Raw genomic sequence first — 26,095 nt, forward strand, 5'->3', positions numbered from 1 at the left:
ATTCTGACCTGTGCGCGCTCGGCTTAAATTCTCCGTAACTCATGGAGACTTCAAGATTTCTCGAAAATTCCTGTTGGAGATTAAATAATTAAAAAAAAAAAATCAAATGTTTGAAACCGAACATGAGAATACCCCCTAAAAACCTGTGTAATTGGAAGGAGAAGTTTGTGGAAATTTCTAATTTTGTATAAAATTTGAATTCCCTCTAGAAACGCCAAGAAAAGTTTGTGGAAATTGGGTTTATACGATTTTTGCCTTCTATTGTACAAAAATATTGAACATTAAAAAAACACAGCAAAATGCTCAAAACTGATAAAAACCTGGATGTGCTGACGTATTTTTCAGAATTTTTCAGCAACTCCAGATATTCATATGCTTTCTTATACTAAAATTATGGAACATAAAAAGGGCATTCCAAAAATCTTTCTAGAAACTTGAGTAATAATAAAGAGAAGTTTGTGGACATTTTTTTATTTTTGTATAATATCTGAATATGAATTTGAATAACTTTTCTTAACCAATGAGCTACACTTTTATACAAAAATATTTAATTAATAAAAATTGTGTCATTTACAAATTGCAAAATCCTGGCTGGCACTTCGGAGATTCCCGGATTGGTGGACTATGCACTCCCGCCCACACTTGCAATTAGGTACAACGTTCACGACCCTGCTACCCTGAAGGGAAGAGTGGGAAATGGACGATGTAAGACAGGGCGAGTCTATCCATGTATACACAGATGGCTCAAAGCTCGAGGGCAGGGTGGACGGTCGGAGGTGTATACTCCGAGCATCTGGGGATGTCACTCAGTTTTCGGCTCCCCGACTACTGTAGTGTCTTTCAGGCTGAACTGATGGCAATAATGAAAGCTGCAACACTGGCCACTACATTTTCACTCACAGCCAGGCGGCGCTAAAATCCCTCACAAAACAGTCGACAACCTCCAAGGTAGTCATGAAATGCCGCACATCTCTTTATGAGATGGCTGAGTCATTTCGTTTAAGGATAATATGGGTCTCTGGTCATCGCGACATTGAGCGTAACTGTAGAGCCGATGAACTAGCGAGACTCGGCACCAAGTTGACTGATGAGCACATATACCTATAATAATATAGGAATACCCCTACAAACATGTAAGCTACTCATCCTTGAAGAAATTGTAAAGAAAGCAAACGACAGATGGCGCAATGAAGCCACCTGTAAAATCGCCCATCAACTGTGGCCGACTCTAAATGCTAAACGCACAGAATCTCTGCTAAGCCAAAATAAACACAGTCTTAGCACACTGCTCTCATTCATAACGGGGCTCTGCCTAATAGATAAACACGCCCAAATGATGGATGTGCAAGCACATGACTTCTGTAGAAGTTGTCTTGATGAGGAAGAGGAAGATACAAACTTACAGCTTCTGTGCCATTGTCCTTCTCTATCCAGGCGGAGATTTGCTATTCTAGGCGGACGATTTTTTAACGAACTGGAAGATCTCTCGTTTACTTTTATTATTTTGTTTAATACAAATATTTGGCGATTAATAAATTATTCAAAAAAAAAGTTTAACATTTACGAAATTCACCTGCTATTATATTTATGCTAATTGAAACGTTTGTTAAGCAATCAAATTGTGATATTGCAAGATAATCACATAAACGCACCCATCCACTTATGGCCACGGGCATACTGTATATGTACGTATGTATGGGTGTACATCCTCCCACGCAAACTCCGACCATTGCAGCACAAGAAATAATTTCATTTAAACGTCGTTACACTTTTGGTAATTTCTGACACGAAACGTAGCAAAATTAATAATCAGCTTGTGCAACTCGTCAGCGAAATATGGAGGGTTGGTTGGTTGTTGATTGCCTGCAGACAAGCAGACACACGCACAAATATCACTTATACGCCATGGCTCGTTAAGGCACTAAATCGATATGCAGTTTTTAATTTATCTGCTGGCGTTTAAATTTATAAATGCAGTAAAAGCGAGCACAACCAAAAAAAAGGCAAAAAACAGAGCGTAACAACAAAAAGCAACAACAATAGTACCTGTGCTCCCATTTTTAAATAATAAAAATGGTTACATTTTATTTTGTAGTCATTTCACTTTGGCTGTTTTACGTAAATTTTGCCATGCCGATTTTGGCATGCCAACATATGTTTTTCGCATGTTTATGCTTACGCCTATGCATAGCAAAACAGTAGCTCAGTTGCGCTTTAGCGGTTACTTAAGACACCACCAAAATGGTTAGCCATCCTGCTCAGACAGCTGCTAATAGGAGACTAAAAATGAAATGAAATTAAAAAAAAATATATATATAGAAACATCTCCGATGGACAAGAACAGCTTTGTGCACTGTCTGTACTATTTAAAAAAAATGTATATATTTCTTTTTTAAGCTCTTCAAAGTTTAACTACTTAATTGCAAAGCTTGATGGACTCGTTCCGCCTAAGCTAAAAAGAGTCACAATCCAGCTATCCAAAGAAATCAAATATCTTGGAGTAAGCCTAGTAAACTGCTTTGGAAGTCAAAAGTTAAAGCAAAGGCATCAAAGCAATGACAGCCTTCTGGCTTTGAAAAACGTTGGGTCTTCTCCTATGGATCTACACGGCTATGATAAGACTTATTATCACCTATGCATCAGTGGTCAATCATCAGTAGATGAGCAGAATCTCTCTCGTGGGAGTCAGGAGGACCTTATCGAGACTACAACGCACTGTGGCCATCTGTTGCACCCGAGCATTTCCGACTACTTCAGGCCCGGCATAGATGCTCTGATTAGTCTACCACCACTTGATGTTTTCCTCCAAGAAGAGGAAACACAATAGGGATTGGTGCAGCTCCTATCAGGCATTGGACAACAGAGAAAGCATGGTAGGTAGGTAGGTAAGTAAAATGGTTGAAGTGCACCTGGCACTCCTCAAGTAGCACTAAAGCGCCGTTTTGATACCCCTCTCAGACCGGCAATAGGCAGATATCTACAGCCAACCAGAGCTGTTGATATAATGGAGAAGATTGATTGGGTTTAGGTTGGCGCACGGTCGCAGGCTGTCGAAGAAAGGAGCTCCCAGTGACCTTAGTCGTCTAGCTGCCAAACCCGGACATATACAAATAAAATGCTCTACAGTCTCTTTCTCTGAAAGGTCCCCACAGCTTCTGCAATGGGGGTTAGTGTAACCCTAGCTTTTCTGCGTGTGTGTCGATCGTCCAGTGACCGGTAAACACAACTAGGGGTTTAGAAATTGAATGGCGAGGAGCCCAAGGGACTTTCTCTGTCCTTCGTATATTGTACTGGAGCCAAAGGGTTTTCGAAATAGCACATGAAGAAATGGAGCTCCATCTTTTCTGTGCTTTCCTGAGAAATAATTAGTGCAGTTCCCTTTTAACAACTGACAAGGAGGGGCCGATGGCCGGGTAGGAGGTCTCTGAGGCCAATTCAGTCCCCTTCCTGACAAGCTCATCAGCAATTTCATTTCCCTTTATGTTCCTATGTCCTGGAACCTAGATCAGAGAAATGTTACCTGCACACCCAAAAGATTTGATCTCCTCCTTACAGGAGTTTACTAATTTCGTTCTGCACCATGACTTCGTCAGAACCTTAATCGCGGCTTGACTATCTTTAAGGAGATGGATAAATTGGCTGACTTAGAGAAAACCCCCGCTCCGACTGTCGATTCCATCTTGGAACCGTCAGTGAAGACAGAACTGCAAGCTTTGGTGCAGATTTTCCCCTCGATTCAATCCTGCCTATTTGGAAAGACAGCTCTAGCACGATCCTCAAACTCTAGTTTGCGGATAGGGATATATGTTGGAAGTTCGGAAAACTACGGTGTTAACTGAACGAAAATGCTACCATAACCCTTGAGAGATTGTCTCCAGAGGCCAATCTCCTTTAAGACCGTCCGAAGAGCTTCCCACCAAACCAGGCATCCATACGTTAAAATTGGCAAACCCACTGCGTTGTAGGCATGGACTTCGATCCAAAGTTCCTCGCCATGCCCCTTGACTCCATGCCATCAAGAGTCGTACTTGAACAGAGATACAGTGTGGTGCTGCCAGAGCCTCAAATGTGGTTCAACTCAGAAAATAAGCCCGGCAAACACTGTTTTCGCATTTTACGAATGGCTCTAGGACCGAACACGTTTCCGGCTCTGGTGTCTACATGGAATCCGGCGGGAGAAAACTGCACTTTGCTCTTGGAATGCATGCATCTGTGTTTCAAGCGAAGGTGTATGCAGTTCAAGAAGCGATGAACTTTGTTGTGGAAAACCGATGGAGAGGCAGATCTGTATGTATCTGCAGTGACAGCCAAGCTGCGCTTATGGTCTTAGACAGCCCTCCAACCACTTCAAGGGTAGTTTGGTGCTATAAATCCAGGCTGAACTATGTCGGTAGACGTAATAGTCTGATGCTAGCATGGATTCCGGGATACGAGGGTATCGGGATATCTGACTCTTTAGGCCAACTTCATTGGCCCGGAGACCATTCTGCCACTCCCTTCTGCAGCCATCAAAGCCACGATTAGCAAACGGGTTACTTTATCCCACAAACGAGCCTGACAGGCTGAAAGAGGCTGCTGATGAACAGAACTGATGTTACCTATTAGGTCCGATCGACTGTCGCAGATAATCCTGTCATTAAACTGAAGGGAGTGCAGACGGCTGGTTGGACTAATGATGGGCCACTTTCTGTGGGCAAAGCATATGGACAAGGTAGTTATCTCAGACAATGCACTCTGCACAGCATGTGGAGAGGAGGGCAAGACGGCGGACCACTTTCTGTGCGTCTGCCCGCCATCGCTCGAATCAGGCTTGAGGTCTTTGGCACTGATGTATTAAGAAGTGGTCGTTTGGCTCTTTGATATCGCAAAATCTACTCAGATTTCTTCGGAGGTCGGGTAGATTGAAAGAAAATTGAAAAGGGCACCCGAGTACAGTACAATGGACTTAATTGTGTCGAAGTGCTATATCAGCCTGTCTCGACAAAAAATAAATAAAAAATAAATAATTGCAAACTCTCAATATTTGCTATTTTTTTTTTTTGCCGTTTTCCAATTAAACCAACATCAATTTGCTGGAAGTGTTGATTTATCAACCTCGACGAATGCGAAGTGCTAATGACCAATTATATCCAGTTGGTATGTAATCAATATTTTATTTGCATGCGCATCAGCAAATTTTGTTCAATTACACTGTTCAACAGCGTTTTTGAAACAGAAAAGCGGCCTTATAATTTACAGGAATACTCCACTAGATTAGGTTAGGATAAATGGCTGCACAAGCGATGGCCCACTTGGATAAAGAATCAAATTCGTTCATTGTGATGTCATGCAGAGGAGAGACAGAGGAAAAAAAACCAAAATCGAAAAGGGGTGAAGAAGGGAGAAGAAGGATGACAATCAAATACCCCACTAAAAAGGAAAGAACATTTTAATAATTTTTCAAGTTACATAGAATTGTATGTTTCTCTGTCTTACACGCGAAAACTGCTTTAAATTAAATGTGTACACACATAAGGGTGCATCACTCTACATACAAAAAAAACAAAAACAATTAAAAAAATATAAAAAATTGATACTGTTTTTCCATTGAAAATATAAAATTTATTATATTTTAAGACTTCCACCAAAGTATTTGGAAAAAATATTATGACTCACGTGAATTCAAAACTCACTCATTGAATTGAAAGTCCGCCAAAAATGGATTTTTTATAAATTTAAAATTTTTTTTTTAACAAATCTTCCAAAAATCAGCTCAGTTGATAAAAAAGTTGAGCTTAAACAGTGCGAAACAAATATTTAATAATTTTATGGACCTAATCAAAAAAGCGATATATTCGCATGTTGAAATGAGTAAAGAAGGTGTGGCCAATAACAGGCCGTTATCCGGCTCTAAGCGACAGCTGACAGAATCAGCTGATAGGCTGATATAACTGGAAGCTCAAACAACTTCGTTTACGAAAAAAAAATTGTGTTGGTGATTTGCGAAAAAAATCGAAACAATTTCACTTCATTGCCGTCCGAGCAACGACTGATTGGACGAGTGTGTGAATTCATGTGAAAGGATCGTGCGGAATTTAGCTAGCGAATCCCCTGTGACGTGGCAGCCGAAGTTGATCTCACAATTTTGTTTTTCTCCACAGTTAAAGATCAAAATTTGTGAATTAATCATCATTGATATTTGCGCAAAAAAAAAATTGAACAAAAATCGTTCAAAGAAATGAAAAGAATGTGAAAATATCTCTCCAATTATAACTCAGAAATCTAAATTGGCCTAGATTTAGCTGAGTTGTAGGAGTTTTTCTTAAACTTATCTGCCTAGAACCCACCCTCCTAACCATCCCAGCACCACCTCTCCCCGCCCTCTCCCTGCATCCCATCGGTCTTCCTCTTTAACCTCACCTCCTTCATAATGGTACCACAAAGGACGAAACCGTTTTTCCTCGTCCAAGTGTGCTCATTACTTGGGCAATCGTACCAAACTATCTGCCTAGAAAAGTAGAAAAAAAAATTTAAAATCTGATAATTTTGATGATGTTGATAAAATAAGCTTGAACTTTTCTTCCCCTATCTCTTTTTTTCTATTTTTTTTAATTTTTTTATTAGTTTTGTGTATAAAAAATCGATTTTTGGAATGCTTTCAATTCGATCCAACTGAAGCGAATCTCAATATTTCTCCAAAATATTTTTGTGGCAGTTTTAAAATACGATTAACTTTATGGTTTCGCCAGTTTATATTACAACAAAAACAACAAAGCACACAGTTTCAAATTGTGTACAAAATTTTTCACACTTTAATTAAGGGGTTAGGGGTAGTCAGAGACCCGAAAAAATTATGACTTTCAAAGATTTTTTTTGCTAGTCAATAATACATCAAGTTTCGACTTGACTTTAGCAAAATTTCGAAATAAAACATTAATAATTGTAAAAGTTATCGCTGTTTATGTGGAGCCCGTTTCTTCAGAAATCCCTTGCGGGGATCATCACAAGTCCTTGGAGATTCCCTTTCCTACTCCCTGTTTTCGCTAACGAGACTCTGTCGACCGAGACCAGGTGGTATAACCTTGTCAGCACTTTAAACTAAGGTTTTAAGGTACCCGTGCCGATAGCTGCATTGCTGGTAATGCCTAAATAACCAGTCTCTAATGGTCCCCTCCTATGCCCAGACAAGGTCGGTTGTATAAAGTACCTTTTCACGGTATGCCGACTCTGGCGTGGCGCACCACCCCTTCCATGCCTACTCGTGGGACCATGAAGCGAATGGAATCTAAAACAAGGAAAGGTAAAGAAGAAGGAGTAAAAGAAAAAACCGAAAGTGTGCTGGGCACGCTGAAGGTGGTGGGAATTTCCCGCTATTCAATTTCCGAACTCATTGCGTTGTTCACTGGTCACTGGATGATCGGAACTTATGCGGAGAAGCTTGGAATTCCGTACAACCCCTATTGCAGAAGCTGTGGAGATTCTGCAGAAAAAGAGACTGTGGAATACTTTCTCTGCAAATGTCCGGCTCTGGCGGCTAGGCGCTTGGGAGTCCTTAGCGTGGCCATTGGGGATGACTTGAGGAAATTCTCCAACCTAGATCCCTTTTCTCTTCTCCACTACATCAACAGCACTGGAAGGCTGTAGATGGTTTTCTCTTCACTAAATTTCGTAGGTAAATGCTACTGTACCTGTGGTACTTTTGCCATCTAGCCTACCTACTTACCGTCAGAATCATATGGTCACCTTTTCTGTATCGCAAGAAAAAAATCCAAATTTGTTGTGTGGTGTTATTATTTATTTATGGCGATCAGATGCCAAAATACGAGTATCAACAAACACAAATATGAAAAATATGAAAGAAAAACAAACACTGCACTGCAGCCAACGTCAAAAAGCGTAGCAAATCAATCGATTACCCAGCGGCAGACTGCAGCCGCCAACGAGCGAATCTGCCACCGACGAGCGAATGCGCCACCATTTGGACTGCGTCGTGCATGGCGTCGCTGATAAATTTGTTTCCATTTCATTAATTAACTCTTTTGCAGTATTTGTTTTGCATTTATTTATCAACTTTTATTGTGTTGAATTTTTATAATTTTTTCTTTTTTTTTTGTGCTTTTGGTAGGCTTATGCTTGCATCGGTAAGTGGTCACCACTGGCGCCGACATCACCGCCATCATCTGCATTTTAACAACATCCGACCTCTAAAGTTGCTTGGCGCCAACCATAAAACACCAACTAATTTTGGTAAATTCAGGTTTGCTTTGACGTCATTGCCGGCTAAGCGGCGGTGCAATTCGATAGTAGAGAAAATTGGTACCTCACGTAAAAGCAGGAAGCGCGAGTTGGTGTAAGGCCGCAGACTAAATGATTGACCTGTGATGCCACCGAGTGATCAGGTGGAAGATATTGAGAAATATTTGTTTATTAATATATGCAGCAAGCACAAAGATTTACACATACGAGTAGAATACATAAATATTTAATGAGGTATGCAATTTGACTAAAATGTATTTGGATCAAATTCCTGCATCTCGTAAAAAAATCTAACAACATGTTTAAACATATCGGGTGTTTTTTTTAGCTACATGAGAACTACCGATAACGATAACTATGGCTTGACTGCTGAGAATGGCAAACTGTATTGACATTTCTGTTCAGTAAGTCTTGGCAAGTCGTCATGAATTGTAAAGGGTGGTTAAGTTTCAAGGGCCGGTGTTGATTTTGAATAAAATACAATTTTTTTTTAATTATTAGCATTTCTCCTTACTATGATAATATTGGTATGGCTCAATTATGCATGGAACAAAATATCGGCCAAATGGACGCCGCGGTCTCGGCGGCACACCTCCATCCGATGGTCCAAATTTTCGATGACGCTGAGGCATAATTGAGGTTCTATGCCGTTAATGAGCCGAATTATCTCATCCTTTAGCTCTTGAATTATTGTTGGCTTATCGACGTTCACCTTTTCTTTCAAATAACGCCAAAGAAAGAAGTCCAACGGTGTCAAATCACATAATCTTGGCGGTCAATTGACAATGCCGTGACGTGAGATTATTTGGCCATCAAATTTTTTGCGCCAAAGAGCCATTGTTTCGTTAGCTGTGTGACAAGTGGCACCGTCCTTTTGAAACTAATATACATATCGTCCACATCTATATCTTCCAATTCGGGCCATAAAAAGTTCGTTATCATATCACGATAGCGAACATTATTCACAGTAACTGCCTGACCGACCTCATTTTGGAAAAAATACGGCCCAATGATGCCGCCGCCCCATAAACCGCACCAAACAGTCACTGAAGATGAAGTGCGCGATATGAATTTTGATTTGAACGCCGTTTTCATAATAAACCTGAATAACTTTAACGCGTTGCTCGATTATGTATCTTTCCATGGTTCAAATTGAATTAGTCTGAAATTGAAAAACGTCAAATGAAATGTAGAAAAACACTTAGTGTTTAGGTGTGGTTCACATTCAACATCGACCCTTGAAATTTAACCACCCTTTATAACGCCAGAACATCGCTACCAAATTGTAGAAATTTGCTTTAAAAAAAGGTCATAGATCGAAGCTTTGAGGAATACACCAAAATGTTGATTCGATGCTGTTCTCAACTTACTGTCCTGGGCGTGTACAATTTGACGTATGGATCTCGGTTTAAGTGCCTATAGAATAAAGTTAACAAATGGAAGCCAAATGACCGTCGTTTGCATCGCATTTTTACTGATTGAACTCATTTAGCTTTATTATTCAGATTGATTGGAAAAAGTAGTCAAAAATTGGATTAATCGAATGAACAATGTAACTCGTAGCTGCAGCGCACATACGCCGCATATCAAATTAAAAAAATAAATGCCATGAAATTATAACCCAGAATCATTTGAAGTTCTCAAGTTCTTAAAAAAACACCCCATATATTAACTGCTGCTGCACTGACTAAGCAACTGAAAAATGCGGATATTTTGACCTTATTTACTGCAACAATGGTGGCGCTACTTTGGTGGAATGCAGTGGAGCTTTGAAGTCGATTTTAATAATTGCGTCATAAAAAAAAAGGAAAAAAATGCAGACACTTTTATGAAGACTTAGCCCCAGTTAGGAGTCTGGCAAAGCTAATAACGCGATAACCTCAGAATATAGAGAAGTAGCAAAAAAGTGAAGAAACTGGATAGGCTTGACAAAAGAACTTATTATATAAGCCTGGCCACAGCCGCTGATTTATCAATAATCACAAATCCAATTCTAAACAGCCGATTACAAGCAAAAACGATTTTAACCAACGACGATCACCACTTTCAACGATGAATAGAGCATTTGGGATGAGGTACATTAGACAGGGCTAGTTTACTGGGGCGGCAGCTCTTGGTCGGGAATGTGGACCCATATGCTGCCTCTGAAGGAGGATAACAAACTGCTCAACAAGCAGTTTCTGCTAGGGTGTTACCGCAGGCCTCCCCATGCAGACACCTGCTTGAGCCTGAGCCACCTCCCAGGCACGTCAGGAGGCACTTCCTCAACTATGCGGACGAGATCCAAGACAAAACAGACAGACAGCTGCTGGATCGCACAGTGTATAGGCAGGCCATAAACGACATTCATCGGGAGACCCTTACCACCTTTTTAAGCTCCCGACCCTCGAATGCCGTTATCGGTGTCCAACCACCACCAAACGCAGACGAAGAGCTCCAACGCCCCCCAGAGTCCCGCGTAACCTTGGCACAATTACGTTCTGGATACTATAGCAACTGTAGCAGGTTAAACGCCTACTTATTCAGAATCCACCCCGACTTACCGGCATGTAACCACCTTTTCACATGCCCCATCAAACCCACTCATCTAACACTCCTCTCCCTCTCAACCCAACCTGTCGAAACAACTAGTTTCCTGGGTCTACCGTTAGATGAGCTAGACGAAGACGACCGGTGATTTACACTACACTGACAGGGCAAAGTTACTGCTTCAACAACATGAAGTGAGCATTTCGGGCATATCTCCAATCCAGATACAAACGGGGAACTGCATGGAGAAGAAGAGTCTGAGTCCAGCCTCACCCCCAGCATAAACGAAATTCAAGATGCAATTAATAAACTCAAACGAAGTAAAGCGGCAGGTGATGACGGGATGCCGGCTGAACTTTTCCTCACCGATACAGACGTTAGCGCGTCGATTCTACACCCGCACATCGCTGCAGCCTGGAAGAGCGAAAACTTCCCGACGTCTAGGACGAAAGGTATTGTGATCAAGCTGCCAAAAAAGGCGAACTTCGGGAATGCGGCAATTAGAGAAGCTTCACGTTGCTCAACACTATTTATAAAATAGTCGTAACTATTATTTTGGACAGACTTCGACCGGTCGAAATGTCATCACGCGAACCTCCAACCTCCCGTTCCCACCGGAGCTGCGTAGATCAAGAGAATACTCTGAGTATAATTATTGAACAATCTATTGTACTGCAGAGCTAACAGTTCTCTACAAAGGCGCCACAAGCACTCCATTTACAACAACATCCGGAGTGAAATCGAGCTGCATACTGTCGCCACTTCTTTTCGCGGTCACACTTGACGAAGTGATGAAGTATGTTGAAAAAAGGAGCGAAGGCATCACTTGGAAGCTATCCCGCCAACTACACGACTTCGACTATGCTGACGATATTTGCCTGCTTTCACACAGGCATTCCGACATGCAGGCCAAAATAGATTTTCTAGTCACCCCTACCCGAAACAGCAAGAAAATGGAAGCAATGCGAATCAACAATACAAATCCCAACAATATTGTAATCGAGGGAGAGGCGGCGCCGTATGTTGAAAGTTTCTGTTATCTCGGTAGCATAATTTCAACTAATGGTGGAGCTGAAGAAAGCACAGAAAACCGTCTGCGTAAAGCTAGGCCAGCTTTTGGCCGTTACAGGCAATTTGGAAAAGTAGACAAATCTCACAGAAAACTAAAATAAAAGTATTCAACGCATGCTTGTATATATATATATATATATGTTTTCCCGAGGCTCCTAAATGGAGCATAGGGCTTCAATAAACAAATTATAATTAATTTTATCTAAGCCTAAATATTTAATTTCGTTCCACGCACGGCCTGCTTTTCTTGCTTCTGCGTCGACTTGACGCCTCCACGTATTGGCTGGTCTCCCACGTCTGCAGCTACCTTGGGGGGGCCAATCCAGTGCTGTTCTTGTTATGTCATCATGCGGCTTTCTCAACGTGTGACCGATCCATTTCCACTTACGGCATTGAATTTCTATGTGGACTGGTGATTGCTTGGTCACGATCCAGAAATCAGCGTTACTAATAACCTGGGGCCAATATATGCGCATAATCTTGCGTAGGCAACGATTAAGGAAGGCTTACAGCGACTATAGTACACATGCTGATATGTTCCAAGTTTCATACCCATACAACACTACGGATTTGACGTTGGCATTGAAAATCTTGAGTTTGGTATGCCTGGAGATGTGAGACGCTCTCCACACCTTATCCAGCATGCCAAATGCAGCGCATCCCTTGAATATACGGTTACGTATGTCAGCTGCTGACCCGCCGGTTTTGGAGATAATGCTCCCCAGGTAGCAGAATTCAGCTACATCTTCCAGGGGTGTGCCGGCAATCTGAAGAGCTTGCGATTCGCTGGTGTTGATGCGCATAACTTTAGTCTTCGCGATATTGATTTTTAGTCCAGTTTGTGCTGCGGCCTCGCTCACCGCATGAAGTTTTGCTGATATGTGCGAATATTTATGCGACAGCAGACATATGTATGTCGTCAGCATAGTCTAAATCCTCCAGGAGGCCACACATACCCCAGGATATGCATCTGTTAGTCGCACAGGCTTACCGCATTACTAAATCCAGAACTAAATTGAAAAGCAGCGGAGATAGTACGCAACCCTACCTCACACCGGTTTGCACCTGGGTTACAGAAACCACAAAAAACAATGAAATTAACGAATGCTTAAATCCACACTATTATATGGCAGTGAAACGTGGCTGGTGTCGAGAAGCATTACGTAGAAACTACAAAGCTTCACAAATAAATGGCTTCGGATTATATGTAAAGTCGTTTGGCTGAACATTATCCGAAATACGGACTTGTGGCACATCACTGAGCAAAATCCGATCCAAAAGGTGATAAGAGGTCGTAAATGGCAATGGATCGGACACACTCTCAGAAAGGACAGAGAAAGCATTAGCAGAACAGCATTTGAATGGAACCCACAGGTACATTGGATATGGACTTTTCCCAGCGACTCCGCATGCTGGGTCATATGGTGCGAATAGACGCAAACGCTCCGGCTTTGAAAGTATTCCATATGATGCCCGAGGGTAGTGGCAGAGACAATAGAAAACCACCTTTGCGTTGGAAAGATCAGGTAGAGAAGAACTAAGCTACACTTGCTCAGTTTGCTGAAATGAGAGAACAGGTCTGATCACAGTCGAAGTTCCCCTCACAATTTTCTTCTTCACCATAGCCAAAGAGCTAAACTAGTACGTTCCCAAGAGGGTCGGTTCTACGTAACCGGAACGACCCGGATTTATATCTGGCGAAGGACTGTCACTTCAGCAGCATTCCCAGTGTATATTATATGGGGATTGTTTATGATGCTACAAGAACAACAACAGAAAACCTAGTAAATTTAGGATCCTTGAAAAATATCTACATCAGCGATGATTTCTTGCGCGCGTTAAGGCTTTCCGCAACTGCGATAAGCAACCATTCAATAGGGCCTAATATGTAAATAGTATTTGAATAAAGTAACTCGAGCTTGAAAGACCTTTAGCTTTTAAATATCTACTATATCTATCTATATCTATATCTATGTATATATTAATTGTCATCAGAATTCGTGACGAAATATTGACCAGAATCGCCTTTTAATCCCGTTCAAACGTCTACGATTTTCTAGTGCTGCATGATGACAACTACAGCGACACAGGCGCCCGACGCAAATCTCTCGACATTAATTTTAGTTGTCAGTACTCCCACTTATACCAGACGCACAGCACGCGGCAGCAAGTAACAACTAAACTAGCATCTTGAAATGTTTCATATCGAGCACCCTGTGTTGCATTATTCCTGACTGTATTCAATATAAAACAATGTATTGCAGTTTGAGAGGTGTTGTATAGTCAAGACAAGCACCTTATGAGTGAATTAGGGGCGTTTATTCGTGTGAAGCCATCAAACTGTTTCTTCAAAGTGACTGTAAGGGGAAGCTATAACAGGAAAATTATAACAACAAATCTATAAAACAAAATCATTGCATAGGGTAATACAAATTTTTAAAGAAGAAGTAGATTAAACTCTGCCGAAGATTTTTGGAGTCTTGAATGCGAATATTATTCGGAATAGCATCAGCACGCCAGATGTGCGTGATATTGCGGGAAAATTAATGGGAAGTATCATTGGACCGTACTTCTTCAACGATGCTGCGAATCGTAACGTAACTGTGAATGGTGAGCGCTACCGTGAAATGATATCCAACTTTTTTTGCCCAAAATGCAAGAGCTTGACTTGCATGACATGTGGTTTCAGCAAGACGGTGCCACATGCCACACAGCACGCGTAACAATGGACTTGTTGATAGGCGAGTTCGGTGAACATTTGATTTCACGTTCGGGACCTGTCAATTGGCCACCCAGATCGTGCGATATAACGCCTTTACATTTTGTACTTTGACTGTACTATCGATTTAACAAAAAATTTCATGCATTTTTTTTTTAATTTTACGTGTGTTTTTTTGAAAAACTTTCGAATAGCTCTTAAAAATCACCCTCGGTCTCTGTTTCTATTCTTTCTTATCTCTTTCTCTGATACTTTTCTGCTTTCCACCCGGACTATCACGCTCTTTCCAGAGCTCTAAATGCAATGGGCTTTTCAACCTGAGTCTTTTAGGAGCCACCGAATCTCTTGGTGCTCCTCGGCTCGACCTATTCAAGTTTCAATTTCTGGCACCCCAACTAAATAAAACACACAATTTTAACAATTCGCTAAATATGTTTATAAATATGTAAGTTTTTCAAGTTCTATCGAATTACAAAATTTCTTAAAACGCAAGAGCTTTAATACAATCGACATTTTTTTTTTGAAAATATTTTTTTTTTTTTGTTTTTCAGAATAAATGCGTAGATGTGCGTCTAATATTTTTTTTTGTTTTTTTGTTTTGTCGTTCGATTACACGTGACAGACTACTCAGAGAGGTGCCGTATCGCTCGAATTTCTTATCGCAAATTCTTACATTTATATTTTTCTTTTATATTTTCTCTTAAAAGCAAATGGAAATTTCGCGTTGGACAACAACAAATAATATATAAAAATAAAATAAAACGTTGTAATAAAAATACAAAATATTTTCTCAGAATATTAATTCACAAGCGACGCGGCAAACGCAGAGCGCTGCGCCTTGGAACTCTTATAGAAAATAAAATAACTTAGTTGCTATACAAAATGTACAAATGCGAGCGAGTGTATGTATGTATGTGAATACAATTTTCATATATAATATGTAGATATTTTATAGATTTTTAAGAATCATCAATAAATGCAGCGTTTAAGTGCACATTAAAAATAAACTTTAAGCATTTAACGGTTAACAAAGTTTTTAATGCATTATTGTAAATTTTTTAAACAAATAAATTTTATACTACAATTTTTTAATTTTTAATTTTAATTTTTTTAAGTATTTTTCAAACATTTTTATGCATCAAATTTTTTTCAAGTCTGTTTTATGGCAAACGAACAGCACACAAGCCTTCAGCCACCAGCCACGCCTACTACCTTTACTCTACTTATTGAAGTTGTCGATCTGCTGCAACACCCAACTGCGCGATGCGGTTGCGCTCATATGCGGCGGGCAAATGACAACATTTGCCGCTTTACCGCCGAGCGACTGCAATTCTGCCGCACTCAACGGCGATGACGGCGTTTGCGCCTCTCTGCGCGGGGATACTTTGCTAATGGTGACGCGCGGTATACCCGATGGCTTGGGTGGCACTTCGGGGTTGGAGCGATTACGCGCCGGTGGCGGTGGCGGTGGTGGGCTGTTAGGTCGCTTAATATGATCACCCAATTCATAGTCTGGACGCTTATCATTGTCATCGCTGTAAATTGCCGAGTCGCGAAAATCATTCTCCAGACACGCCTCCACATTGTCCTCATACACGAAATCGGAGTTGGCACCATCACTGAGTGTCGTGGCGCCAGCAGCAGCGCGCTTCTGATCACACATGCTGTCATTGGACGAGGTGAGCGAGAAGACAGAGTCGCGTTGCAGTGACGCGTCCGAGGTGGCGCCAATTGCTGTGAAGAGTGTGCGCGGATCCGCGTAGTCGACATGTGCCATGCGCTCGCCCACCGCTTCGCTGCCCTGTCGATGCAATATGCTTTGGCGACACATTTCGCTTACATCCGAGACGCGTCGCTCGGGTGGCTTGTTGGAGCGTCCAAAACTGAGCGCAATATTATCGATTGATTTGCGCGCGCGTGGCAATAAGGAATTATGCGAGCAGGATATGTGCTCGTGTGCGGACTTATTGCCCATGCCGTTGGCGTGTTGTGTGGTGGCACTATGCGCGCCAGTGCTAAATAGACGTTTCATTAGGTTCTTTGGTATGGGACGTGCGTAAATAGCTTCGTCGTTCGAATTGCAAGTGGTGTTGGAGATCAATGAAATATTGCCCGCCGACGCACACTCCACATTGATGACTGTGCTCTGACTGTCGCGCTTCAGCGTGCACGTCGACGAGGAAGTGGACGAGCCAGAGCTGTCGCGTTGCTCTTGTGCGCCATCTGGCACATCGCGTCGCAACTGTGTTTCGCCGCAACTAGCGCGCTCCGCTAGTACTTCGCTACCGACTTGCTGCAGTGCGCCTTCCGGTGAGTACACCAATGTAACATAGTCCGATTCAGGACGCGGCGTTGGTGGTGACTTTTTCTCGCGCGGCTTACAATGCTGCACGGATTTGGAGCGGCTCATCACGGGCGAGAACTTGTAAGGAACGTGTACGTTGCGTAGAAGCGTCTCATAGATTGGCTCCTCTACATCTACTACTGGCATTGATTGCGGCGCATCATTTGTGGCATGCTCACTCTCGGACTCGAGTGGTGGTGGTGAACGCGACGGCGGACGTGGCGGTAATTCGCTAATTAGCGGGTACTCCGACGATTCAGGACTAGCGGCCGCGCTGCCACTGACACTGCCACTACCACTACCGCTTCCCTGTTCGATTGCACGCTTTCGCTGCTGCTTTTTCTTGGCCATGCGTTCGAATTCCTTATTTTGTTTCAACAAATCCAATATAATATCCGCATCCTTCTTCTTCAGCGTCGTCAATAGTTCTTCGCACTGCTTCTCCAGCTGCATTTGTATGCTGTCAAGATTTTGTGCTACCGTTTGCACATCCTTCTCCACGCACACCTCCACACACTCTTTCTCCTCCAGCAAATTCTCCGTGGACTCGGTGATTTTCAGCTCTGTTTTGGGCGCATCGTCGAACTCGCTCAGATCCATGTAGAACTTGCAGGTCTCCTTCGTTTTAACGGTGCGCTGCTTCTTCAGCGTTGCAATGCGCTTAGGTATAGTCTTGTGATTGTATTGCTTTACCTCAATCGATTTGCTGGACTTGGACTTGCGCGCATCCAGATTGGTACTACTGCCATGCAGCGACGACTCGTTTTCCTCGTCCAATTCATCACATTGGAAGCTGATGCGCGGCACTGACTTGCTGCGCTCCTTCAACGCCTTCAAGCCGAATAGTGGTGACTTAGGTGAGGCGCAAGCGCTGCGTCGTTGATCGCGCAAGATACACGGAGTCAGCCCACCATTTGCTGTGTTGTTACCCTCATGCTTCGCTTCCTCGATAGCATCGCCCTTGTCAGCGCTATCGGACTTCGCGCCTACCAATCCATTAGCATCCTCTGATTTGCCCTTACTTTTAATAGCGGCTGCGAGTTTATGCAACGCTGGCAACATATTGTCGTCGATGCTATTGGTGCGCGTCAATAGTTTGCCTGATTTAGTGGCAGCCACATCGGTTGCTGTTGCTGTGGTCGGCGATTCTCTGGTCGTATTTTCAGCGATCTCGTTGAAACTATCGAATGATGTTGAATTGGACACAGTCTTCCGCTTGAATTTCGATCGGTTACGTATCTCGCTGCGTCGATACTGATTGCGCCGCTCCAAGTAGACTGGCGTGGTCGAGGTCGAGTGCAGACTCCATTTCCAGGTGTTCTTGTCCGGTGTGCGGTCTGAAACAAAGCAGTGATAGATATTTATACAAATATGTTTTGTAATGAATTTAGTATCGGAAAAAACTAATAAAAATGCCATGGATGGTTTAGATAACAGCCGTCCAAAGACGAACAGCGAACGCAGAACAAACTTCTTGTGAAGGTATTTTTCTTATAAAGAACAATGCAGCTGTTTTTTGTTTTCTGTATGTGCAATGGCATACCTATACATGCACACGTGTTCTACGAAATCGCTAGTGAGACATACATACACACACTAATGAAAAGGCAGTGCTAGGCGCGAGTGGACATTCAAATATTATTTACATTTATACTTTTTCAAGGCGATGCATTTCACTCGTAAATAAAACCTGCATTGGAACATAGAAATATGTCACTTGCAATCATCAAATATAGCAATACACGCACTCGACTCTGAAACCCAATAGACATGTTCAAATGGGCAAAAAATTCCCTTAATATCTTTTTACCTCTTACGTTAAGCTTACGTTTGTATTGTTTTATTATTCGGCAGAGTCGTTACGTAAATTTTTTGAAATTTTTTTAGCTCTGGATATCTATTAAAACCGCCTATAGCACACTGACTCTACACTGCCATTATGAGGCCCTTCCTATATACTACTAATAGGGGGCCCATTTGGTACCCATTATTGGTGAAGATCGCATCCAAGAGCAAAATTAAAAGGGTACAAAGGGCAGCAGCCATGCTCATCACAGAAGCGCTTCCTTCTACCCCAACCAAGGCGTCTGAGACTCTGTTAGACCTTCTCTCCACAGTTAACTATTGCAAACTTCGAAATAATTGCAACGCAATCAGACTGAATGCATGGTTACCCTCAGAGATTTCAGATTTATGCACTCGAAAACTCTCTGATGGAGTTAGATTATACTGCTCCACAATTATGTCTTGAATATAATTTTTCCATACAAATCACAGAAATGTGTGAATCGAATAACGTTAAGGGCCTTTACCCAAAGTCAGTAGCTACTTCACTGACGGCTCAAATCTAAGTTATAAGGATGGGACTGGCATCCACTTAGAAGTACTGCAGCTGAACTTAAATCTGACTACTGTAGCGTCTTGCAAGCTGAGTTTATAGGTAAAAAAGAAGCTGCGTTGTGGGTCAGGAACTCGTCTGTTGCTGCGTAACCAATCACCATCTTTTCTGGTAGCTAAGCTGCAATAATACTTATTCCATAACAGCCATTGAATGTAGAACTTTTCTAAATGGGCTAGCTAAGCGTGCACCACGAACGTTGTTTGGGTTCCTGGACATAGATACATCTATTGGAAATTGCATCGCGGGAAACTAATTTTAAATCCGTCAATTTTGTTCAATATGTGGGCACCCCTTTAGCCTCAAGCAAGCCCTGGCTCAGGTCGGTCTGTTGTACATCATATAAGCCAATAGTAGATGGAACATGGAGCCCACTTGTGAGATATTTAAACAGGTTTGGTCTAGAAGGAATGAGAACGGAACTGGTATGGGGCGTTGCTCTTTGATGACTTCCGTTGCAATTGTAGGAACGAGGTGGATGTGGAAAGCGTTGAACACTACGAGGGCATAGGGCGTTCCTGAGGAAAGTTGGTGTTAGTATCGTATGTTGCCATCTACCAAACGACGGCAAAACAAATTTCAGACTGATTGAAAGGTTAGTTTGGATTTGGCAGCTATTCGAGTAAGACGTGTTTCGCTATTTCCGCTGAGAAGGAAAAAGTGCAGTATCGTTCGGAAATTCACCTTTTGATTATGGATTGGAAAAAATGCAAGGAGATAAAAGCAAAGTTGAATGCTGCCTATGGAGACGTTTCGCCATCTATAACCACAGTTAGATATTGGTTTAACGAATTTAAAAGTGGGCGAACATCCGTTTTTCATGAGGATCGACCAGGACGCCCGTCCGACGTGGTTACCGAGGAAATCATTCAAAAAGTTCACCACACGATTTTCGCTGATCGACTACCGAAAGTGCGTGAAGTAACAGAAGACATAGATGAGTCGTCCGGAACGGCTATTATATTATATTTTATATGATAAGTTGGCGATGAAAAAATTGTCGGCCCGATGGGTGCTGCGATTGCTCACAAGCGATTGCGGCTGTTAACTTCGAAGCAGTGGATCAATTTAAGCGAGATCCGAAGGAATTCTTACGTCGAGTTGTCACCATTGATGAAATCTGTATTCATCATTACACACCAGAAACTAAGCAACAATCAAAACAATGGATTTCTCCCCGTGCATTTGCTTCAAAGAAGGCGAAGGCAGCTTCATCGTCCGGAAAGGTTCCGGCGACGAGTTTTTAGGATGCGAAACGTGTCATCTTCATGGATTTTTTAGAAAAAGGAAGAATGATTACAGAACAATACTACAGTGAGTTATTAGACCGTTTTCCCAAAAAATTGAAGGAGACACTGCCGCATTTGGCGAAAAAGAAGGTGCTGTTTCACAACGATAATGCACCATCGCTTTCATCTTAAGTTACCGCCGCCAAACTGCATGCATTGCATTATGAATTGCTGCCGCACCCCCCTTATTCACCCGATCTGGCTCCCTTTTTCTTGTTCACTAACATGAAGAAATGGCTCGCGGGAAAAAAATGTCGTTTGAAGGAGGATGTCATCGCCGAGACAGAGGCGTATTTTGGAGAGTTCGACAAATCCTATTTTTTGTAGGGGATAAAAAAATGGCCGGAGCGTTTTAAGAAGTGAATCTTTCTAAAAGAAGAGAATCTTTCATGAAAAATAAAAATAAAATTGATTGAAAAAATGGTGTCTTCATTTCTAGCACGGGTACTTATTGAACCCCTCTGTTACATCTGTCACTGCTCCGCTCTTGCCAGATATCGCTGTCTAAACTCTTACTTCTTTGGATGTGTAAGAGACTTGGAATCGGCAGCCATCCACAGTATCGTTTATCCGAGATACGAAGTGGTTTAAACTCATTGGGAATTAGGGTGGGAACTTGGGTGCAAACTCGTGGTACACAATGAGCTTCCAGACCTGGTTGTGCGCTAGGTTTGGGACTTGCCGAGCACTGCTAGTGATTTCCTGCAGGTATGCAAAATGCTTATGGAACATGGGAGCGAGTGAGATATCAAGGCTCTGACGATGCCATAGTGCAGTTCCAAACTAGCCAACTCCTGTAATGAGGAGATCAACTATCTTGAGAGTGCAGGTAACATTTCTCTGATCTGTGTTCCAAGACATACGAACAAAGAGGGAAATAAAATTGCTGATGAGCTTGTCAGGAAGGTGACTGAATTGGTCTCAGAGACCTCCCACCCGGTGATTGGCATCCCTCTAACTCTTGTTAAAGCGGAATTGTAGAACTTATTTCTTAGGAAAACACAGAAAAGATGGAGCTCCATTTCTTCATGTGCTATTACGAAAACCCTATGGCCCCAGTACAATATCCGAAGGACTCAGATTTCAATTTCTAAACTCGCAGCTTTGTTCGTCTGGCCATTGGACGATCGGCACCCATATGGAAAAGCTAGTTTTACCAATTAAATCCCATTGCAAAAGCTGTGGGGAGCTGTTGTGAAACTGTTGAGCACTTTTTCTGTAAATATCAGGGGTTGACGGCTAGACGATTAAAGTCACTGGCTGCTTCTTTCTTCGACAACCTGGGGCAGTGCGCCAACCTAAATCCCATCAACCTTCTCTTTTCCATCAACAGCTCTGGCTGGCTGTAGATATCTGCTCGTTGGAAGTTTCATAATGGTATCAAAACGGCGCTTTAGTGCCACTTGGGGAGTACCAGTCTGGTACTTCCACCATTTCACCCACCTATGAATTGCATTATTCGTATTACAAAAAATAGGGGTTAATTTATATTATGACAGGCCGTATATGAGAAGAAGCCGTGAGTTGAAGGTTTCAATTTTCGTTAGATTCTTGCGCGCTATTTTTCACACATTGACTATTAGCCCATTAACCGGGGAAAAAATAGAGTTGCTCAAGTTTTGTACTTGTCGAATCTTGCTTAATAAATTAACACAGCAACTAAAGCAGTTATTTGAATGAGGCAAGCAAGCTTTTGTACCCATGGATGTTATACAGGGTCCGGCACATGAAGTGTGACCAACTACAGACCGCTCGCGCAGCTGATGCACGGGGATCCGATATCTGTTCGTTGGGTAAATGACAGTCCAGAGTATTGTTTACAAGAGCGCCGGAAACATTTTGCCGAGAGTAAAGGTGAAAAAAGAAAATCAGTAATGGAAAATGATTCCCAAATCAGGCCTTACAAGATCCGAAAGGCGCATGATCTCATACCAAAGCCCAAGTCAGACTTGAGAGAGCAAAGGAGTTGCTTCGCTTGACCGAAAGCAGTCAATTTCCGAATATCGTGTTTTCTGACGAGAAAATTGTTCAAATTGTGCAATTCGTAAATTCCCAAAACGATAGAGTTTATTTGACCAACCATTCATACGAGACTTTGAGTCATCGATTGGCCACCTGGAGGCAGCATCCACCGCAGATAATGGCATGAACCGCATTCCATGGACCGCTGTAACCGCAGATGGGCGCTCTCCAATCGTTTTCGTCGAGCCTGGCGTCAAGGTAAATGCGAAATATTATCGGGAAAGTATTCTGGAAGTTCCTTTCAAGCCGTGGGCAGACAAACATTTCGGTGTCAGACCAAGCAAAAGTAAATTTATTCTTAATTTTGTATTATTCTCACACATTTTTTGCTTTGAATTGAATAAAAGTAATTTTCCAAACTAAATGGCCCTTTTAATTGGTTACCGTTCGATTACCGGACCCTGTAAGTAAGCGAATAAAAGGTCAATACTATTATTCTATTGTTGTCATATTGCGTGAATCTGCTTCGCTTACATTTCACTAAAACTATGCACCTACATGTCCGGCTACGAAGACTTAGACTTCTCTTCACTTACTCGTACTCGCTCTCATATTTATAGAAAATTAAATTCAAATGTTGTAAATTGCAACAATAGACAATAAACTCTGTAGTTTCATTACAAAAAGTGGTTATTCAAAGCTACAAATATTAGTTTAATGTGATTACATGAATTAATGATTGTTCTCAATACGAAGTGTGCTTTGATGAAGTGAGTTTTCTTGATTCGTTTTCAATGCAATGTCTGTTAGTGGGCTGGTGCTCTGCAAATGTTAATACGTACGGTCAAGCAAGCAACAGCAATAAACAACACCAATAACAATAAGCAAAGCTAAGCTAATTTACTCAATTTGTGTACTTACTACTTCTCTCTCCCTCGCTCTCTTAGTACGAGTATCAACGGTTTGCCGAATAGCGCTTTTAGTTGTGTATGCCGTATTGTATAAGTATTAGCAAAAATTTTACTACGGTTTTTAGCATTTACGTCTAAGTGTTAGTTACGGTTGTATGACCAATTCGTTTAACTGATAAGTTTGCTAATAATTTAACTATTTTTGAAAGCAATAAAATACATGAAATTATAGAATCGGAAGATTAGCGTTGGCCAACAGAAGCTTTGTAAAAAAACTTATTTGACGAAGTACCCGAAGCTGTTTTGGTTTTGTAACATTTAAGTGTTTTATTGTAAAAACTTTTTATTTTTTATAATATAAATATTTTTTTAGTTGCATAAACGCGTTTTGTTTTATGTATGCATTTTTTATTTTTTTGTGTGCATTTTTTTTTTATGCTTTTTGTTTTTTTTTTGTATGTTTTTTTTTTATTTTTGTAGAAGCGTGTCGCCTAAAATGCGCGCACTTGTTAAGCCACTGTAAAAGGAGGGAGAAACAGAAAAAAAGCAAACGTTTGGGTAAGAACGTAAAAATGGGTAAATGTTAGTAACTACTACATACATACATACATACAAGATAATAATTCATTTAATGTTGCTTAATTGCATTTTTTGTTTGTTAAAGAAAAAACCAAAAACAAAACACAAAAAACAAAAATTGTATGATATGACTAGAAGTGTTTGAATTAATGATTTCGATAGAACAAAGGCATTAATGGAGTTTGGGATGGGTAGTAGCAAGGGAATGCAATTAGACTTCATAATTTTACTGCTCAATGTAACATTTTTATTTAGAATGAATACAACTTTAAGAACACGACACCTGTTGGAGTTGAGTGTGGTAATTTAGAAAAAATGTATATATAATATTATAAGAACATTAGGGTGCATCATTTCCATACAAAAACAAACAAAAAAAATTGTAAACTATATATATTATATTTTAAGATGTAGATATTTTAGGTATTGGGTTGGGGAATAAGTCCATAGCGTTTTTACATTTTCGTTTATTTTTCAACGATTTGTTTGTTGTCCGGTAAAGGGTAGGTATTCATGCGATAGAATTTTTTCTACTCCACAAAACTAGGTTCATTGCATTTTTGAGTTATTTAATTTTTTATTAGTTTTGAGGCCTAGAAAAGGAATACCCAAGCGACAAAAATCAACATTTTCGAAACCTGTTTTTGCTTTTCATCGGGGTCAAAAAGCTGCCGAAGCAGTCCAGGACATTTGCGACGTGTATGGAGAAGGTGTCATGGGTGAGTTCACGGCACGGAAATGGTTTGCAAAGTTCAAAAACGGCGACTTTGACGTCGATGACACGCCCCGCAGCGGAATACCTTCTAAATACGATGAAGAACGTCTCAAATCACTTTTGAAGGAGAACGGGCACCAAACCAGTCGTGAATTGGCGGAAAAAAATGAACTGCGATCATAAAACGATTCTCAGTCACCTTCATTCAATGGGATTTACCGAAGAATTGGGAGCCTGGATGCCTTACGAGCTCAACAGCTCAAATTGCTTCTCAGCATCTCTCAGTCATAGCAACACGCGGTCATGAACAGCACTTCTTGTACCGAATCGTCACGGAAGATAAGAAATGATGCCTACATATCAATACGGAGTAAAAAAAAGGAGTGGGTGGCTCCAGGAATACGCCAAAGCCCAGAGTCAAACCGGATCTTCATCCAAAGAAGATCATTATATGAGTTTGGTGGGACTGCGAAGCCATGGTGCTCTGAGAAATGTTCGAAAAGGATGTCGGTATGAGTTCAAACCATACTCCAGCACGACAAAGCCAGGCTCTAGGTTGCACAAGTCGTAACCATCTTTTCCGCTCCTTCTCAAACCTTAAGAAGTGAGTTACCTTCGACAACACAGGGGTCCTAAAAAACTGGTTCAAGAACTTGTTTGATACCAGACTAGGCGATTTTTGGCGGAACGGCATAAAAAAATTGGTCGAGAAATGGCAAGAGATTGTAAATAACAACGGCGAATAGATAATTGATTAGCTTATTGATATAATTATTGTTTTCTGGTTAAATAAAAATCTTCGGTAGAAACGCTACGTACTTATTCCCCAACTCAATACATTAGGGTGCATCATTTCCATACAAAAAAAAAAACACATAAGATTGCTGCTTTTCTTTCGAAATCACAAACTGTATTATTTTTTAAGAGGTAGGTATTTTAGGTTTTTAGGTAGGTGACAGTCGGTCAAAATTCTGAATTCTGCTTAAATACTTCGGAAGAATATTAAAATGTCCATGAACTGGAACGAGTTAGAATCACCTACAATACAATGATCGCATTAAATTGCTCCCGTTGATAAAACTTTTTACTTTTTTTGTTAGTAGTAGTAGTAATATAAATACATATATTTATTTTTCAGATATTGCTAACTATTTTTTAAAATTCATTTTATTTGCAATATAAATATAATATATATGTTGTTCATAAGGCATGACAATAGGCCGCTTGTCATTTTTTTTATATAAATTTAAATAAAATAACCAATTAGGTAAACTCCACTATCAAATAATTTCTATAGCGTAAAGCTGAATACAAAAAACCAACAATTTTTCTCCAATTTTCGT

The 26,095-nt window shown here is 41.2% G+C and overlaps 1 protein-coding gene across 1 annotated transcript in view; it reads right to left on the reverse strand.

The window, feature by feature from the left end:
• Positions 1–15,663: 15,663 nt before the first annotated feature.
• The window catches only part of LOC129246457 (uncharacterized), a gene marked incomplete at its 5' end in the record, with an annotated part of 31,125 nt that continues 20,693 nt past the window's right edge, over positions 15,664–26,095 (reverse strand). Inside the window, one exon of the mRNA XM_054885306.1 lies at positions 15,664–18,235. Within this exon, the coding sequence (XP_054741281.1) occupies positions 15,774–18,235 (2,462 nt within the window). The remainder of the gene's footprint in view (positions 18,236–26,095) is intronic.

Source organism: Anastrepha obliqua, chromosome 4 (assembly GCF_027943255.1).
Source record: "Anastrepha obliqua isolate idAnaObli1 chromosome 4, idAnaObli1_1.0, whole genome shotgun sequence".
NCBI classification, from domain to species: domain Eukaryota; kingdom Metazoa; phylum Arthropoda; class Insecta; order Diptera; family Tephritidae; genus Anastrepha; species Anastrepha obliqua.